The 19606-nt window shown below is 50.7% G+C and overlaps 3 protein-coding genes across 4 annotated transcripts in view; 1 reads left to right on the top strand and 2 right to left on the bottom strand.

The window, feature by feature from the left end:
• Positions 1 to 19606, bottom strand: part of BCDIN3D (BCDIN3 domain containing RNA methyltransferase) — a 147314-nt gene that overhangs the window by 66855 nt on the left and 60853 nt on the right. The window lies entirely within an intron of this gene.
• LOC139788976 (keratin, type II cytoskeletal cochleal-like) lies at positions 2511 to 7824 on the top strand. The gene is made up of 8 exons (XM_071729375.1): positions 2511 to 2986; positions 3384 to 3592; positions 4203 to 4263; positions 4495 to 4590; positions 4835 to 4999; positions 5130 to 5255; positions 5596 to 5811; positions 6801 to 7824. Exons 1-8 carry the CDS (start codon positions 2564 to 2566, stop codon positions 7035 to 7037), a joined length of 1533 nt encoding a protein of 510 aa, XP_071585476.1. The 5' UTR covers positions 2511 to 2563; the 3' UTR covers positions 7038 to 7824.
• Positions 9107 to 19161, bottom strand: LOC139788958 (keratin, type II cytoskeletal cochleal). The gene is made up of 9 exons (XM_071729351.1): positions 18654 to 19161; positions 17698 to 17906; positions 15382 to 15442; positions 15097 to 15192; positions 14182 to 14346; positions 13935 to 14060; positions 12491 to 12711; positions 11938 to 11972; positions 9107 to 10353 (listed from the first exon to the last, which is right to left on the bottom strand). The coding sequence occupies exons 1-9, from the start codon at positions 19041 to 19043 to the stop codon at positions 10166 to 10168; spliced, it is 1491 nt and encodes a 496-aa protein (XP_071585452.1). The 5' UTR covers positions 19044 to 19161; the 3' UTR covers positions 9107 to 10165.

Here is a 19606-nt window from a genome sequence, read left to right as displayed (position 1 = left end):
AAATTACAGAGGTCAAACAAAAGAAAGGAGTAAATTATAGAATCAGGCTAACAAAAGGAAAAACTCTGGCTAAAGGCCAGTGTAACACCAAACCAAATCAACCCCCATGTTTTGGGTCCTTAGACCATTCCCAAGATTCTAACTCGGGTTCTTCTTTTCCCAGATGTAAAATAAATCAGCGCCCCTTCCTTCTCTCAGTGCCCTGCAGACACCAAAGGATTGGTTCTGTTTCTCTCTTTCATGCTTACTATGAAAAAAGGGAGGCTTGAAAATGCAGTTTTTATGGCACCAGGGATTCCCTCCCATTCAAACAGCAGCACAGCCCATAACTCCTTGGGAGGAAGTCACTGTTGAGTAAGAGACAATTGGGGTGTTCTCAAACCACCTGAACTCATGAACAACTTCTAAGGTGGATTTTGAGGGCTGGTTGTGCAGCCAAAGGCTGTTTTCCTGGGACACAAAAAGGTGAGAGCTGTGGTTCTCTCGCAGAGGGTTTCTGTCCAGGTTAACTCAGGTGCATTGTCTCCTGCTCCTACGTTTTGTGCCTTCCCTCCCCTCCAAGCTGATCCCAACATCTTCCAGTCCCACCACGTCTGCTGCAGAGCTGAGACCACCAGGGGTTCCAGCCCTTGTCTCATGTGGGGGGGTGGTGTGGGGTCACCCAAACTGGGATGGTTTGGCAGCACTGGTGGCAATGAAGCCTTCAAGGCCAGGATAGTGAGCAGGGGTTGTCACCTACAGCAATTTGGCCACAGCCCCTCAAGGAGGCCTTGGGTTACAGAACCCCAGACTGGTTTGGGTTGGAAGGACCTTAAAGCTCATTGGGTTCCAGCCCCCTGGCCATGGGGACACCTCCCACCAGCCCAGGTTGTTCCAAGCCCCATCCAATCTGGCCGGAGACACTGCCAGGGATGGGGCAACCATGGGGCTTGCTAAAAACCATTTGGTATTTTTTGTTTTTTGGTTTGGGTTTTTTTTCTGGGTTTGTTTTTTTTTTTGAGTCAGTTCAACAAGACATTAAATCATCCTTCCCTGTTGCATTGCAGAACCTGCAGCTTTACCCACTGCCCCACTCTCTTTTTGGGCCAGGGTCCCTGCAGCCCATCCTCCTGCATCCCCTGTCCTCAGATTCCTGCTCAGAACTGTGGAGCATTTGGTGCCAAAAGCAGAAAACATTTTTCTGGAGGGCAATGTGGAGAAAAGAGATGCAGACGTCCACAGAGCCACAAAATACAACTCCAGCCTGGACCAACATGGTCTGGCACATGAGGATTGGGGCCAGTCCCAGATCTCCCCATGCCCCATTCCCTTCAGGAGCTCTGGAGCCAAAGTGTCCAAGAGCTCCCAGATCCTAAACCAAAGCTGGTAATTTGGGCTTGCAATTGTCACCAACCACTGAACAGGGAAGGGGAAAGAAACGCAGTAAACAAACCCAAATCACCAGTTTCCAACTTTTCCCACCCTGCCCCAGGAGGACACGTCACCCTCCCACTCAGCGACGCTGTCCCCAGCGCTGTCCCCAACGCTGTCCCCATCCCTCCAAGGACCTGGACAGGGACGTGTGAGCACCCAGGGCTGGAAGAACCCAAGCCCTGACGCTGCAGTGAGGATTGCCCAGCGTAGGAGGTGAAGGACCAAACCCAGCCCTGCCCCAAATCAGGTGGGAACCCAAGCTGAGGGAGGAGGAGATGGCAACTTCCTGAGGATTTGGCCACGAAGTGGCTGCAGAAGTCTCCCAAGCATCTCTTTGAATTTCAACTCATCAGCAGCTGCTCCCTGAGAAATTGCCATGGGGGAAAACACCTGGATCAGCAACCTGCAGGAAAATCACCTTGAGAAATAGATTAGGGCCCAGAGGTGTTTTCCTGGCATTAAAAGACATCACCTTGGTGTAGGCAGTCCCAACAAAACACCATCATTGGCCACCGACTTGGCTTCAAGGCTTTCTTCATTAATTCTCAGGAAATTCACATTTCATAGAATTTATTATCCATTTCTTTGTGGGCTGCCCTAGGTGATCCTGCTTTGGACTCGATGATCTCCAGAGGTCACTTCCAACCCTCACCATTCTGTGGTCACTGATAGTTCTTGTTGAATCACATTCTCCTTCCAAGCTCTTAACTGCAAGCTGAGGTACCAGCAAATCAGGTACCAGCAAACCCAGGGATCTCCTTTGACAGAAAAGCAGTTTACATTTTTAAAGTCTCTGTTCCACTTCACGGGGAAGTTTTTCCCAGGTCTCCCGAAAACAATTCACCCAGCACAACTCCCCTAATTTTTGTTGCTCTTGCACAAGACCTAAATAGAACCTCTCTGACTCAACAGCATTCTCCCAGCCTTTACGGGACAAACGTGCTGCTGCTGTCCCTGCTGGGGAGTACAAAATATGCTAAATAGTTCCCATCCTTTGCATCATAAACATTTTGAGGAAGTTTCATGCAGCCTCACCCTGTTTTCCACACAAATAAAAGGAAGAAGGAGCTCCACAGCAGACAGAGGGAACTGCACCCTGGAATCTACTCCCAGCACGTTGCCTGCACCAGTCCCTCTCTCACCAGCAACCATGTCCTGCTGTCCTGGCAGGAATTCTGGCTCTTCCTCTGTAGCTTTTCCCAGGATTCGAGGTGGTTTCAGCACTGCCTCATGTCACTGGGGGGTTGGCATGGGCTACCACAGCCTAAATAACTTCAGCAGCAGAAGTCTTGATGGTCTGAGATGCTCCAGGCCCAGCACAGCTGCTGGAAAGTGTCCTCCTCTGGGACATGGATTTGGTGCAGCTGGCACTGGGTTCAGCTACAGAGGTTTTGGCTTTGGCTACAGGGTTGGTGGGGTCTCCAGGCCGTGGACCATCACCCCCATCATCATCCATGAGGAGCTGCTGAAACCACTCAGGCTGGAGCTCGATCCTAAGGCTCAGAAGGTGAAGTTCCAAGAGAAGGAGCAGATCAAGACCCTCAACAACAAATTTGCTTCTTTCATTGACAAGGTGAGCCAAGAACCCCTTCCAGGGGTATCCACCATGGAAAAATCCTTGTAGGACAACTCCTGTCAGACACTGAGGGCAAGTTGAGCACCAAGGTGCTTACGAGCCACTGGGGAAGCTCCAGACACCACTGCTTGGGTCTCTATGCCTAGGGAAAAAGTTAAAATCCATTAAATCATCCTCCCGTTCCTTCCCCTTCCTCTTTGCACCTCCCCAGTTCATTGCAAACCTCTCCTTTCCAGAACTCATTTGCTTTTCCTACATTTCCACAAGGATGTCCCAGAAAGAGCCCGTGCACCACTGCTGATGGGAGCAGGAAATGCTGCATTGAGCAAGAGGTTTCAGTGCTGTTACCCTCTTAACCCTCATCTTCTTTCCTATTTTGCTTTCTGGGATCCAGGTCCGACTCCTGGAACAGCAGAACAAGGTGCTGGAGACCAAGTGGAGCTTCCTGCAGGGTCAGAAGCACTGCAAGGATCCCACCAGACCCATGGTGGAGGCTTCTGTTGGAAACCTGAAGAAGCAGCTGGAAGCACTTAGGAAGAGCAGAGCCCAGCTGGAAAGAGACCTGAAAGAGTCAGAGAAGGTTTTGGAAACCAACAAGAAAATGTAAGTGAAAAAAAAAAAAAACCAACAACCAACCAACCTGGGAAATGTGAGTGCAGGTCTCAAAATGTTCAAGATTTGTAAACAGGCAAAGAATGTGAAATTTTTGTGGTAGGAAATGGCTCCCAGAGAACGAGTAGGTAAGTGGAGAGATCTACCATGACCTCAATACACAAAATAAGGTCCCAGTTCAAAGAGATGGAGAAGAACTGAGGATGTTCCTCTTCCAGGTTCTCTTTCTCTCCTTCCTAAATCAAGGAATGATCATTTGGAGCCATTCTGCAGCTATTTGCTGCTGCCAGAGGAAACCAGTTCTGTGCATTTTTAAGGACACAGAAACCTCTGAAAACACATTTGCTTTCCCATGGGGTACAAACCAATCCTTGGAAAATTTGGATCCCTTATAGGCAGTGGCCTGGGCATCGGGAGGGATCGTTTTTCTGTCTCGCCCTCATGACACTGACTGGGTGGGAAAAAAAACAAACTAAGAGGAGGAGGGAAAAAAAAGAAAATAAAATTGTGAGTTTCACTTCCTGAGAGAAAGCCTGTGGAAAGACAAAGAAAGATGCAACTGTGCTGAACTCCAAGAAGGATTTCCCATTTTCCCACACAGGTACAAGGATGAGCACAGCCAAAGGACGTGTGCTGAGAGTGAGGTTATTGCCCTCAAAAAGGTGAGCAAGGGGCTGTGTGTCCTCTCCTCTCCAGGCTCAGGTCTTTGGGGTGCACACAGGGATTTATCTCCCCAAAGCAGAGCATCAGCCAAGTCCAAGCTGGTGCTTGGGTTTTCTTGAACTCCAGCCAGCAGTGAGGGTGTGATGGGAGCTGCTCCCTCACCTCAAGGTTAGCCCTGAGTCTGCTCTCACTTAACAAACTTCCTTCTTCTACCTCCAATGCATCTCCAGGACATGGACTCTTTCTTCTTAACCAAAGCAAAGCTGGAGGCCAAGGTGGAAAGCCTGAAAGAAGAGGTTGAATTCCTGCGAGTGCTCTACAGGGAGGTAAGAACCCTCCCTGCTGCCCCATTGCATTTCCCAGCTGGGTCTGGGGTTGCTTATCCAAAGGGAGAGAGGAGGAGGGAGTGACCCCGGGCAGCTCATGGTTAATGGTGGACTTGGCAATTCATCCTCTGCTTGGTCCAAGGAGAAGAACCAAGGTGCAGAGCATGGGGGAGGCAGCAGCTGGGGGCTGGGGGCACAGAGGGACCCCCCATCTCTGAGCATCTCAGCCCCATCTCATCACCAGGAGGTCCAGCAGCTGCAGGCCCAGATGTGGAACACTTCAGTGGTCATGCAGGTGGACAACAGCCAAAATCTTGGCTTGGATGGGGTCACTGCAGATGTCAGAGCTCAGTACGAGGACATCGCTTGCAGGAGTCGGGCAGAAGCACAGGCATGGTGTGAAAGCAAGGTGAGAAAACCTGGCAGAGGTGGAGGTTGAGTGAGGTTCACTCTTTATACCCAGAGAAACAGCTCCGTCCCCCTCTGATTTAACTCGTGTGTTTTTGGGATACCCGACAACCCCTTTGGGGCTTTTTTAGTTTAAGGAGCTCCAAGTGACCGCAGGCAGAAATGCTGACAGGCTGCAGGATGCAAAACCCAAGATAGCTGAGCTGACAGGGATGGTCCAGAGCCTGAACAGAGAAATCAGGAGCACCAAGGAGCAGGTGAGCAGATCCAGGGCTGGGTGTTTGAGTGTTTGAGCAGGGCATCACCCACCTCAACAAGGCTGCTCACCACCTGGGACTTTGCTGCTCCAGCTGGGGCTCTGCTAAAGCCCAACTCATGCAGTCCCTGAGGACAGAGGTGGTCACAGCATCCCACCCCTGGGAGCACTGAAACTCCACATCCATCTCCCTCAAACCCCTGCCAGCAGGAACCTCGCTCGTGTCCCTCCTACTCCTGAGGCTGAAGGCACCACCAGACCTGAAACCCATCTCCTGATGTGGCACCAGGGCTGAAGGTTGCAGGACACAACTAAGAGTGATGATATCTCTCTCCTTGCAGTGCTGCAAGCTCGAAGCTGCTCTGGCCAGCACCGAGCAGCACGGGGAAAAGAGCATCAGGGATGCAAAACACAAACTCTCTGAGCTGGAGGCAGCCCTGCAGCAGACCAAGGCAGAACTGAGCCGGCAGCTCTGTGAGTACCAGGAGCTCATGAGCATCAAGGTAGCTCTGGACATCGAGATCATCACCTACAAGAAGCTGCTGGAGGGAGAGGAGAACAGGTGAGCTGCAGGCAGGGCTGGACCAGCTCCTTTAGGTGCATGGGTGGGAAGGAAAACCAAGTGGATATTCCTACTGCAGAGCTGCCATCCCACACACCAACCACACAGGCACAGAAATAGGGACTTGTTTGGGTTGGAAAAGAACCTGAATATCCAAGATCCACCCATTAATCCAGCACTGCCCAGGCCATCCCCACCCATGGCCCTCAGCACCACAGCTCCAGGGCTTGGAGACCCCTCCAGGGATGATGGGGACCCCACCCCAGGCCCTGACAGCCCTTTTGGGGAGAAATTGTCCCCAAGCTCCAACCTAAACCTCCCCTGGCACAACTTCAGGCCGAAAGTTCCTTTTGTCCCATCCCTTGCTCCTTGGGAGCAGAGCCTGACCCCCCCTGGCTCCAACCTCCTCTCAGGGGGTTGCAGAGAGCCACAAGGTCTCCCCTCAGCCTCCTCTGCTCCAGGATCAGCACCCCCAGAGTCCTCAGATGTTTCTCAAAAGTTCTCCAGACTTTTCTCCATGTTCTCCAGCCCCTTCCCCAGCTCCATTCCCTTCTCTGGACACACTCCATCCCCTCAGTTCCCTTCTTCTCCTGAGAAGCCCAGAACTGACCCCAGGACTGGAGGTGGAGCCTCCCCAGTGGGGACAGGGAGGGACAATCCCTGCTCTGCTCCTCCTGCCCACACCAGTGCTGACACAGTCCTGGTGCAGACTTTTGTTCCTAGCAGTCCTAAACCTGCTGCAAACTCACCCAAACCACCACCCCTGCTGCCTCTGAGCAGTGAGGCTCAGGCCAGGGGGGCTCAGCCTCACTTTTGAAGGGCATCTGGGGACAGATCAGTGATGTGCAGCTTCTCCCCTTCCTCCTCAGGCTCTGTGCAGAAGAAAACTTCCCAGTCACCATCCGTAAGTTGGAGGATTCACCTTCTACCAAACTGGGGCACCTTCTGCCTCTTCCCCAGGGAGTTCCCTGAGCTGAAACTCAGCTTTTTTTCCTGCCTTTTCCAGCTCTCTGCCCTTCCCAGGGAGGTCTCACCTGTGGCCCTGACTTGGGCTTTGCAAGTCTCCATCCACCAGCCAAGAGGAACTGGGGGGGCCCCAGCAGTGGGGGGGTCTGGGGCACATCCAGGAGCTGCAGCAATGGTGCCAGCAGCAGCAGGAGCATCAGGAGCTCTCACCTGGAGGTGGTGTCCATGGCCAGGCCAGCCAGGAGCATCCTGTAAAGAGCTGGAGATGAATGGGCAAGGCTGGAAAGGAAGCACCACAGCCACAGCAGCAGCCCCCAGCCAGGCTGCACCGACCCTGGGGACACAGAAAGCAAAAAGGGTTTTTCTGTGCTTGAGAGTTTTGATATTTTTTATTGGAGAATCTGGGAGCAAGAAGGGCCAAAATTCCCCTCACCACTCCCCATGGTGCAGTTAAACCAAAGTGCCTTTGGTGTAGCTCCCTGCTCTTTCCTCTCCTACAGATTTCAGGATGAAAATGAAATTTTTAATTACAGCTTTAGCCAACCCAGATGTCTGAGCAGCTCCCGAGCTTGGACCAACCAAACTTTATCAGTCAGCTTTTTAGACTGCCCATACACCCCAGTCATGAGCAGGACTCACCCCAAACTGCCCCAAACTGCCATTCCCCTGCACATTGCACTGGTTTCTTTGATTATTTGCCCCAAAACAGATCCCAAAGGCTGTTGGAGGGCACCTTGCTTATTGGATTCTCATTCCCTGGTTTGAAACTGATCCTCAGCTTCCCCTTTTCTTCTGCTCTGGCTCATCTCTTGCCATAAACCCTGCCAGAGGTGGAGGGCCTGGGGACCATTGCCAGGTATGAAAGGTTCTGACCCATCGGGTTTGAGGCACAGAGCTCCTCTGGGACCTTGCTTGATGGATCCAAACCCAACCTTAAAAACATGGAACCAGCATCAGTTGCCTTCCCAGTCATCCAGAACCTCCTAGTTAAGTACATTAACCCTGTCTGAACAACAACAACAAAATAAAAAAGCAGTGACTTATTTCCAACAACCACCTATTTAGTCAGTGGCTTTTATTCTAGGTTTTTTTTATTATTATTCTTTATTATATTATTCTATATTATTTATTTTTATTTTATTCTCCAGCAAGGCAGGAGGAGCAGGTGCTGTCCAGGTGAGATGTCTTCATTAGGACAGGGTGGAGCCCCAAATTATTATTCCCTAAGGAAAAACAACGAAACAAAACCACTGAGAGGGCACTGACAAAGCAGAGATGCTCAGGCAATTTGCATCGAGCCAATGAAACATTTTATTGCTCTCATTGATTCCTAAATCCCCTTTAAACCCATCACTGAGTGCCTCAAGTTGCCTGGGACACCTCAAAGACATCTTTTTTTTTGTTTTTTTGTGTTTTTGTGGGGTTTGTTTTGTTTTGGGTTTTTTTGTTTGGTTTTTTTTTTTGTTTGGCTTTGGGGTTTTTTTGGGTTTTTTTGTTTTTTGTGGGCTTTTTGTTTGGGTTTTTTTTGGTTCATGTTTTGTTTTACTTCTTGCCTCTGACACCAAAGCTGTGAGCTGGGAGTGCCAGGCTGCAGGTGCCACCACCCTGTGCCACCCTGGCCATCCATCACCCCCCCCAAATGCCACAGAGGGGCTCAGCACCACGAAGTGTTGGGCACAGGACCAACAGGGTCTGGGCGTGCACGGGTGGATAAAGCTTCCTAAAAGGCTCTGAGAGCCTTGTCCCCATCCTCATCCTGCAGGAAACTCTTCTCAGTGCCCACAAAACCCCCACCTGGTCCCCTCCCCAGCAGGTGATGCCACACATCTCCAAGGTGGCCCTGCAAGGACACCAGGGCCCCATCAAGCACCAACCACCCCAGGGTGAGCCCTTCCCACCCCATGCTGTCCCAAAAGGAGCAGGAATGAGCTGTCCCCATGCAGCAGGGTCCAGGTTCACCTCTCCAAGCTTTGGTCCTCTGGAACAGAGGAATCTCCTCCATCCTGAGCTCCTCTCTGCTCAGCAGAAGCTGCTTGGGGAGGGGATGCTCTCTGCTGTTTTCAGCCCTGATCAGGGGCTGGGCTGAAGCTGAAGCTTCAGAAAAAGCAAACAAAAAAACCCAAAAGCAGCCCCAGGAACCCCCTGCCCAGACTCAGTGCAAAGCAGGAGGGTAAAATTCACCCAAGAGGGAACAAACCTCAAGGCAGCAAAGTCCAGATCCTGGCTCTGGCCACTGGGAATGCTCCAGGGGACACAGCAGGATGGATCCCAGGGGTCCTGAGCATCCAGGGCAGCCCAGACAAGGAACTCAGCTGGGACTGAAGCAGCTTGCAATAGGGAAACTTTATTAAAGGCCTCATCGTGACAAATCCGGGTGAAAAAAGTGTCAACCAAAGATGTGGCTGCTGGGACATGGGATGCAACAATTCTGTGCAGGTTCTTTCAGGTTTTTACCTTACAATTCCTCCTGCTGCAGGAATCAGCTATTTTCCCTGGCACATTTTGGAAGGGACAAGAAGTTACTGTGATGATGCATCTACAAAATATGGTTTTTTTCCCCTGCTGTGGTGGGATTTCACCAGATAAGCTTTGAAATGGAAGGTGCAGACAGAGGCACTCCAGGAGGGGGGATGTTGCCTCCCACTTTAGTGCTCCTTAAGGATTTTAAGCCTTAAGGTCTGGGCTTCTTCTAAGGAGCAGGAATGGGTGGGGGAGCTTGTGGAGGAGTTACTTTGCTATAAAGAATCTAGAAGCAAATCTGTCTGCATTGCCTTGGTAAGAAATCAGCTTCGTTCAGAGAGCTGTTGGATTCCATTTCTGAGCCCATTTCCAAAGAAAAGAAGAAGCAACCCAAAGCAGTTTCACTATATTCTTTTTGGTATACTTTAAGAAAACAAACCCAGGGTAAAATGCTATCAAGGGTTGGCATTTTCTGAGGAATAAAGGGAATAAAGTCTTCCAAATCATATTAGGGGGAGATCATCTTCTGGTCTCTTTTGTAAAACCACAGCAGAAATGTGGAATAATTTGCCCCTCCAATGATTGCTTTGCCCTTCAAAGGGTGAAATCCCTCCCTGAGCAGGGGATACTGAGCACACAAGTACCAAAAGCATTATCCCACCTGCTTCCCTGGATAAATTTCACCCTACAGGCTTGAGCCTGCTCTCAGTTCCCACTGAGTTCAGCAGCACAGGATCAAGCCTAAGGTGAGATGTGGCAGGGTCAGGGGCTCTGCTGTGTCTTATTACAATTCATTCACCACTGCAGAAAATTTCGCAGCCAATTCCTCTTATAAAAGGCAACAAAAGAAAAAAAAAAAAGTTTTCTTGATCTGGTTTCCCTCCTCCCATCTCCTGGGCTACTGCTGCTCTCCATCCCTGGAGTTACTTCCTGATGCTTCTCCTGGTGGATGAGGTGGTTGTGATGCTGTAGGACTTGGAGCTACCCCCAGAGGAGAAGCTGAGAGCCCCACTGCCCATCCCTGCTCCCAGGCTGAAGCTTCCTCCCATTCCTCCTCCCAGCAATCCACTGGAACTGGTGTAGCCACCTCCAGCACTGGAACTGATCACAGCTGTGGCAGAGAGAAGGAAACCAAACGTAAGCACCAGGGAGCTCAGAACCCTCCCAAAAAGGGGCATTTGAAAATTGCAGCAACCAGATGAAAACTCCCTACAATTTCCTGCAGGACACAGAGCCCAGGATATTGATCTCTTGGTCCATTTTGGCCCAGAGCATTTATTCCCTGTGCTAAGCATGTGAGGGCTGAGCAGCTCAGCTCCTTTCTCCATCACCCAGCCTGGCCCAGGACCCCCCTATAGCACAGAACAACCCTGAATAAACACACTCAGCTCATCTCCTGGTCACCAAAGAGGCTTTGGGCATGTGGTTCACCAGCTACCAGCAGCAATTTGATGGATAAAAAGCAGAGCCACTGGTTTAGAGCATCTCCAAGACACCAGTACCTGCCTGATGTCCAGGCAAGGTGAGCACCCAAAGCTTCCCAAACTGGGAAGATCCCCTGTAATGCCCCCTCTCTGCTACCTTCCAACCCAGGTGTCCCGGTTTGGGTCAGGATAAAGGAGATTTTCTGTCTTGAACTCTTGCTTTGGTGAATAATTTCAGCAGCTGCACTTGCTGAAATTAACAGCCAGTTTCTCAGTCAGTGTCTGCTCCTAGGACTGATCCCACTTGATGTTTAGAGTTACAGCTGGAGACTGCTGTGCAGAGCCAAGGACACTGCTCAGCTCTGAGGAACATTTTGCCCTCCAGAAGGAATAAAGAGGTCCCACCTGCAGCTCCTTTGGGGAGGAACAGACAAGAGAAATGACCAGAATTGACCAAACAGAGGATTCCATCCCATACACCTCATCCTCAGGATAAATTTGAGGCATCACAAGGGTCAAGCCAAGTTTCCAGCTTCCTGCCCTTCCTGCCTTTCCTGCTTCCCTTTCTTCACCCCTTCCCTGTTTCCTTCAGCATCCTGGGAGGATTCCATCCCTTCCTCTGCCTGTGCTCCTGATCTGTGCCAGCCTGAATCTCTGTGTTCCTTCCTCCAGCTCCCAACTGCTCCCAGAATTCCAGCCTGGACTTTCCCAGGGCTGCCCTGCAGCCTCGGTGGCAACGTGAGAGTTATTGGGGGAAGAGGGGGGAAGGAACGTGGTATCAATTTTCCTCTATATTTGTATATATTCAGTAATTTTTCCCATTTATCATTCCTGTTTCATTAAAGCTGTGTAGTTTAGTTTCCAACCCATCAGTCTCTCTCCCTTATTCTCTCTCCTTTCTTTATCAGGGAGGAGAGAGAGGTTAATAGAGAGCAGCTGGTACTTGGTTTAATTGCTGGGCCAGTGTCAAACCCTGACACCAGGCAGTGCCTTTCCTCATTGCTAATTTTTCTCTCCATAATAAAAATGGAAGGAAAAGAAGATAACATTGTCCCAAAGCTAAATTTCATACAGGTGAGGTAGAGCTGAGGTCACCACGGAGCCAAGGGCACCACCAACTTGTTCAGTGGAGGCTCCCAGTGCTAACTGGGATGCAGAAGCTGAGGCAGGGCACTAGGAGGCTCCTGCTCACAGCCTCCTCTGGTCCCCAGCTGCATTTTCAATGGGATTATGGCTTTGTGTAACCAGGATAAATTATAAAATCCACTCACAGATGTTGACGTTACCAACGCCATCGCCAGCCAACCTGTTGGAGAAGAAAAACACAGAGGCAAAAAGGAAGAGGATGAGTTAGACTCTGCATTACTCAGTGTTCCCCCAGGGCCCCAGAGCTGAGGATGAAGACAATGGCAGGGAGTTATTACTCCTGTTGTAAATAATTCAGACAAGATAAGTGTGCCACGCAGAGCTTTGTTCTGGCCCTGCATTTACGAGCTCTGTTATCACCTGGGGGTGGCAGAAAGAGCACAAAGGCTCTGGCTTAATTCCGTGGGGGTTTAAGCCACTTGGAAATTTTCTGCCTATATGATGGAAAACAACTTTTTTTTGCCTTCTTTGCATATTTTCACCAGAAGTATCAAACCTTGCCCAGAACTTGCCAGGTTGGCTCTTCAGCCGAAGCATTTTCAGGACCCCCCAGAAAATCGATTTAAAAAGCAAGGTTTTCTATTCTGGACTCCCACAGAACTGAGTCCTCATAATGTCCCCAAGCAAAGGGAAAAAAAGGGCTGAACCCTCAGGTGAAACCCCCCAGCCTGCACCCACCTGCTCTCCTCCCCCTCCAGCAGCTTCCTGTAGGTTGCAATCTCGATGTCCAGGGCCAGCTTGACGTTCATCAGCTCCTGGTACTCCCGGAGCTGCCGGGCCATGTCCTGCTTGGCTTTTTGCAGAGCTGCTTCCAGCTCCTCCAGCTTTGCCTTGGCATCTTTGAGAGCCAACTCACCCCGTTCCTCAGCCTCAGCAATGGATGCTTCCAACTTGGCTCGCTGCAGGGACAGAGCAGGGAAGAGCATTGGGACCTCGCTCCCCTCCTTGGGAGAGGACGCTGCTGCTGATGGACTTGTGACATCTACTGGCCAGACCATGTCTGTGGAGACATCTGCCCAACTTAGAGCCCTACAACTTCATGCCTACAATTCATTTTTCTATTTTTTTAATTTTTTTTTTTTTTTTTTTTTTTTTTTTTGGCACTCGGCAAGCAGAGGAAGCTCATCTCATCCCAAGACACATTTTCCCAAAGGGGAGGCTCTGTTTCTCTCCACTGGCTGCATTTTTGGAACACTTTCTTCAGGTGATCCCAGCCCACCCACACCACCCACACTGAGATTTAAGACAAGCTCAGGTTTTCTCTCCTGCTGTGCCCCAGAACTTGTTCAGAACCACTTGGTCTCCAGCAAGCTCTGAGCTGAGGCAAGTGTGGACTCGAGCAGACCTGCAGTTACCAAATAATGCAGACCTACCCCAAAAGCATCCCTGTGGGGCCACAACAAGCTGGAAGTCTAACACACCCTAACCCGTGCCCCCTGCACCTCCCCAAAAACCCCATGAGCAGGAAGGGCTCACTGAACACAGAGCTTTTTATTCCCATTCATTATAGGAGGGAGCTGCACGGGGTCAGCCCTTTGCTTGCATGTGTTGAAGCCTCCCTGCCCTGAAACCAAATAAACAGAAATGGATGAATCACAAGGGCTTATCTCCAGCTTTGTGCACCCTGGTTATTATCCAGGTCCAGTTTTCAGCCCCAAACATGGTCTGAGCCACTCACTGGTCTGGCATTCACCACCCATTTTATCAAGAGATATCAGCTCTTGGAGAAAGCAAACAGAGCTCCCATACAGCTAAAAAATTCTTTTCTGTGCCCAAACACTGTGTTCCCTTCTGGAAAAAAAGGAGTGGACAAAGATCCCAAGGGAAGAAGGCACAGGGAATGCCTGTGCCTGGCAAGGAGACCACACGCAGCTTGCCCTTTGGAAGCAGCTCCTCATCACTCCCCTCCTGTGCTCCCAGGTCCCTGGCAGAATTCCCAGTGGGCTGGGAGTGTTCCCAGCTCCTGCCCCACATCCCAGTGCTCCCAGCACAGCTCCTCCCTCCAGCGGAGCCCAGGTTTGGAGGTGATGGGAGCCAGCTGGGAACACCCTGATCCCTGCCACGTGTGCTGCTGCTGCTAAATCCACTGCTCTGCTCCAGAAGGACGAGGGCAGCTCCTCACCTGGGCTTTGGCACCTTCGATTTCCCCCTGCAGCCTCTGGATCATGCGGTTGATCTCGGAGATCTCGTTCTTCGTGTTGCGCAGATCATCCCCGTGCTTCCCCGCAGTCACCTGCAGTGCCTCGTACTGGGACAGAAAAAAAAAACAAAAAAACAAAAAAACCAACCCAAAACAGAGTAAGAGAAAAGGATGGAGCTCGTTCAAATCTTTCCCCTTCTTTTTTTTTTTTTTTTTTCCCATTCTTTACCTTGCTCTGGTACCAGGACTCAGCCTCTGCCCGGCTCCGGTTGGCGATCTCCTCGTACTGAGCCTTGACCTCTGCGATGATGCTGTCCAGGTCCAGGTTTCTGTTGTTATCCATGGACAGCACCACAGAAGTGTCAGAGATCTGGGCCTGCAGCTCATGAAGCTCCTGCCAGTTGTATGAAAAACACCACCATTAATCACTGACTTATAGGGGCTTCTCTTTTGGAAGCCAATTAAAGAAAGAGCCCAAGAAGAAAAAGGAAAGGGAGGCAGATGAGAAGAATTCAATCTAAATAATCATTAATTAGAAGGAAACCAACTGGCTCACATCAACCTTGCAAAGCACAAAGTAAGAAACAGCTGGAATGGGGCTACTTCTTATCACCTGCATTTTGACAGCAAGGTTAATTTACCCCACTCCTGAGATAAGAATCCAGAATGAAATGGGAGCCCAAGGAGCTTCAGCATCAGCTTCATAACAAAGTGAGGGCCAAATTCCAGACCCTCACCCAGGGATGCAACGTGTCCAGTTCAATCAGTCTCTGATTTTGCTAATAATGGGCAAGATAAAGGAGTCTGGGACAAGGAGCTTTCCTTTCTTTCTCTCACACAGCACACACACACCAGCACTACAACTCGAGCTATAATGCACTCCTTTTTCTCGTTTTCATACTAACTCCAGCCAAAAAATAATGTATGTCCTGCAATAAATCCATCTCCCACCCCAGACAGGGAGAAACCCCCATGACAGCTCACACCAGGGGTGCTTCACTAACAGGTTCTGTTGTGCTTATGCAAGGCAAGACTCCAGGTCTCCATCACTCTTCTCATCTCTGGAAGCACCACATGAATTTTCTGTCCCCATCCACTGCTCTTCACCCACTGCAGCAGCCACAAGAAGGAGGAATGACCTTACCGCTTCGTAGAGAGACCTCAGGAAGTTGATCTCATCTGTCAGGGCATCCACCTTGGCCTCCAGCTCCACTTTGTTCATGTAGGCAGCATCCACATCCTAAAAAAGAGTGAGAATCCACTGAGACTGCCGGAACTTTGATGACTAAATCCAGCCAGCCTTTGATGGCTTCAGAAGCAGAGCCCCTCAGGCTCCCCAGCCTGTCTGCCTTCCATGTCCCCCGCCAGCTCCTAAAAATTATCAACCAAACCCCTGGGAGCAGTCCCAGCAAACATCCCTGGCACAGACCTTCTTCAGCACCACGAACTCGTTCTCCGCTGTTGTGCGTTTGTTGATTTCATCTTCATACCTGCCAGAAAACAAAACAAAACAAAAAAAGGGATTGGTGTCAAGTTAGAGCCTGGGTTAAAGGAAAAAACCCACAAGTGACAAGTTGCCCCGATTCCCTTCTCCCTCCTCCCATTTCTTTTCATCCAGCTCAGCACAGCCCTGACCTCTCCAATCAACCTGGCACTGCACAAGAGGTACCAGCTGCATGTCCAGGGTTCTGTTTGGATCAGCTGCTGTCTGAAAGCTATTCTGGTCCACACCACCAAGACCACTCCCCTGGAGAGCACTTCTCACCCAGGCTTTCCCATATTCCTTAAAATTCCCTGCACTTTTCCTCCCTGCTGCTGCTGCTTCACTGCGTGCGCCCTTATTGCAGACACTGGAAATGTGTCGGTCCCCTGTGCTGGTGAGAGCTGGGGGTAATGACCCTGATTCCATGCTTCAAACCAACACAAACTTCTAATATCTGCTCCATTCCTTCTTTATGTGTTCCCCTCCAGCTGTAATGAGTAGATCCTCAGCAGATAAGCATCGTGCTCTACTGACTTCACGGGAGGTTCCCTGGTTTGTACCAGTGCAAGCCTGGCTGAGAGCCAGACACCAGCCTAACTACAGCCACCCTGCTGAATGAACCCAACAGCAAGAAGCTGCTAGAAGAACCCTGAAAGTCATCCAAGGAACAGAGCAGGAACCACTTTCTCTGGCTGTTTTGGATTGACTGTTGCCAGAGTTACCACTCTGTTTATTTGCACACTTCCTTGCATGGCTAACACGGAAATTTGCCTTCCAAAGGGTGAGCTGCTTGACTTTCAGCAGTCTTCATGCACCTCCCCTTCTGGTCCCCACTGAAAAGTTGCCTGTCCACACTGGCAGAAATGGACATTATCCCTTTCAAAGTCAATGAGCTGCATCCATTGGTGCTGCAATTGTAGCACCTGCAAACTCCGTGATAGGCACAGGGGGAATCAGAGTAAAAACACTGAATTATTCTAGAAAAGTTTGCTCAGTTCCTCATTTCCTGGGAGAAGCTCCACTGTGCTGGTCAAGGAATTGACAAATCATTCAATATTCTGCCTGAGCTCCCCAGGGACCTGAGGAACACTGTCACACCTTGGCATGCCCCATACCCAACAGGGATCTCCAGCTGCTCCTGCACACCCTTGCTCTGCACCAAACCCTTGGGCAGGGCAGGTGCCAGGAAAAGGACTGAACCCCATCCCTGGGAGCCACCTGCATGGAAATCCCCTCCTCTAATCCAAAATGTAAATTGAGACTGACTTTGCAAACTGAACACAGGGAAAAGAAGGAACGACACGGGAAGAGCAGTTGTGTGTTGAGTGTTCTGCTTAAAAGATGAAATTTTCTCTGTGTAAATGGGGAGAAGCAGGTTCTAGATTCCAACTGCTACATCCCTCTGCTGCACCAGCATCTTGGGCTCTAAATTCCTGCTTCCCTTCCCCTAGGGCACACAGGGTTTGGTTTTACATGGACCTGTAAGCAGGAGGAACACGGGTGCACACCTTGCACTCATGTAACATGCAACTAAAATCAGGGTTTAATTCCCCTGGGTGCAATCCTGCTCCTTGCTGCTGCTTTGCAGAGGTGAGGGTGCAGGTGGGGATGAGCACAGAGTAGAGAGATACCTGAGCAAGATTTGGGGGCCCTCCTTGGGAATTACTGGCTATTGACTTGCCCTAAACACACCCTGGCTATTACCAGATCTGTTTGCTTTCAGTTCCTGCTTGATCCAGTTTGCCAGCTCCCTCTTTTCTTTCTTTCTTTTCCTTTTTTTTTTTTTTTTTTTTTTTTTTATTATTAAAGGCATTCCCCTGAACAGTTGGGTTGGGCACAGGCAGGGACAAAGGGTACTTTCTTCATGGGACTCCTCCCACACCATACAATTTGGACTGAAAAGTCACTGAAGAATTGCAGGTCAGCTGCTCCATTCCCTACCCAGAAAGCAAGCAGAGCTCACCCACCCCCTGCCAACCTCCTGGGCTTCCTCTGGCCCCCAATGGGCACACCCAACCCTAAGTACAAAGCCAACTCTCAGAGGCCCCAAAGCAAAGCCAGGAGGATGGAGCCACGTGAGAACAAGAGTCCAGGAACAACGAGTGATCCAAGCAAGAAGAATCCAGGCAGATTCCCTGGACTTGACACCTATGCCAGAAAAAAATCTCACTGCCTAGCAGAAAAAGTTGGGGATGTCTCTGCCAAGCTACCGACCAACCTGCCAGCTCGACTACACTGTTAGGAGGGAAGGGGATACTTTACTTGGCTTTGAAATCCTCCACCAGATCCTGCATGTTCTTCAGCTCAGCCTCCAGACGACCTCTGTCACCCAGCAGCCCATCCAGCTGCCTCCTCAGGTTGCTGATGTAGGTCTCAAACATGGGGGCAATGTTACTCTGGGCAGTTTTCTGGTCTTGAAGAAGGCTCCATTTGGTCTCCAGCATTTTGTTTTGCTGCTCCAGGAACCGGACCTGGGAAGCAACCAAGGGGTCATTTTTGGAAGCAGAAGGAAGGGGGAGCTGACACTACAGGGTTTGGATCTCGGGGAGGGACAGGCTGGGGATGGCATCTGAGGAATTCAGCTTGCTCAGGGGAGGATGATAAAGACCATGAGGGAGCAGGGCTGCTCTGGGGCTTGGCTTATGGCTTTAAGGCTTTGTATGAATTAAAGATAAGTGAAAAGATAAGATTCTGCTTGCCTGACACTTGACAGAGCCATCCAGGGGCCTCAAAGTCAGCCAGTTACCCAAACTCCAGGTCTGGATTCCTTGCATTTTGAGAATGCCAGAGCTGAAGTTTACACAGGATCAAGGAGTGCAGGGCAGGAAAGCTGCAAACACCCAGAGCCAGTTCTGATTTATGTAAAGATCTGTTCTGCTGGGACAATTCCTCTGCCCCAGAGGATGGTTGCCTCCTCCCTGAATTTGGTGGCAGTGGGTGCAGATTTGATCTTTAAAGTCTGCACCCACACTAAGCAGCAGCTAAATAAAAGGGGCACAAAGCTGGCCTAAGCAGGGGAAAATCCTTGACTGATGGCAGTGCCAGCAAGGTGTTAATGAGTTACTGGGCTGCAGTCAGCAAACCACACCATGGTTCTGGGGACCTGATCCTGAATCCCTGATCCCGGATCCTGAATCCCCCCCTGGGTTCAGCAAGCTCTGGCTCAGACCTCCTTCTAAGCAGTGTCCACAGAGCTCTCTGCCTTTCCAAAACCTCACCTTGTCGATGAAAGAGGCAAATCTGTTGTTGAGGGTCTTGATCTGCTCCTTCTCCTCCTTGCGCACCTGCTGGATTTTGGGGTCAATCTCCAGGTTCAGGGGTGTCAGGAGGTTCTGGTTGACGGTGACCTCCTGGATGCCCCCGGGGCTGAGCATTCCACCGAATCCCATCCCCCCGGAGCTGTATCCAGCTCGGACGCTGCTGCCTCCGAGGGAAATCCTCTTGTTGGAGGAGCCGAGGTTGTAGAGGCTGGAGCTGCCAAAGCCACCAGCCCTGCCCAGGCTGGCAGCCCCTCCAACCCCACGGCTTGAGGCCACGGTGCTGACCCGCACTTGGCTGAGCCCTGGGATGGCCACAGAACGGGAGCTGAAAGTCACAGAGCGGGACATGGCTGCTCCGAGGGGCTGCTCGGGATCCCCCACCCTTCCAAAAGCTGAGGGAGAAGCTGGGCTGGAGAAGCAGGGAAGTGAGCAGCCTCCTGGCTGCTTCTCCTTTTATCCGTTAGAAAAACTGGGCTTGGCCCAAGGGCAAAAGAGGGATCGTTTTACTGCCTCGGAGAGCTGGGTGTGACTGGCTGCCTTCCCACCCTCCCTGAACCTGCTGGAGAAGGGAAGGGAAGGGAAGGGAAAAAGGGAAGGGAAGGGAAGGGGAAAAGGGAAGGGAAGGGGAAAGAAGGGGAAAGGAAAAAGGGAAGGGAAGGAGAATGGAAAAAGGAAGGGAAAAAGGGAAGGGAACGGGAAAGGAAAATGGGAAGGGAATGGGAAAGGAAAAAGAAAAAGGGAAGGGAAGGGGAAAGGAAAAAGGGAATGGAAGGAAAATGGAAAAGGGGAAGGGAAAAAGGGAAGGGAAGGGGAAGGGAAAAAGAAAAAGAAAGGAAAGGAAGGGGAAAGGATAAAAAGGGAAGGGAAGGGAAGGGAAGGGAAGGGAAGGCAAGGCAAGGCAAGGCAAGGCA

This window comes from Heliangelus exortis, chromosome 31 (genome assembly GCF_036169615.1).
Source record: "Heliangelus exortis chromosome 31, bHelExo1.hap1, whole genome shotgun sequence".
In the NCBI taxonomy this organism is placed as follows: domain Eukaryota; kingdom Metazoa; phylum Chordata; class Aves; order Apodiformes; family Trochilidae; genus Heliangelus; species Heliangelus exortis.
This window is presented reverse-complemented; position numbering and strand designations above follow the sequence as displayed.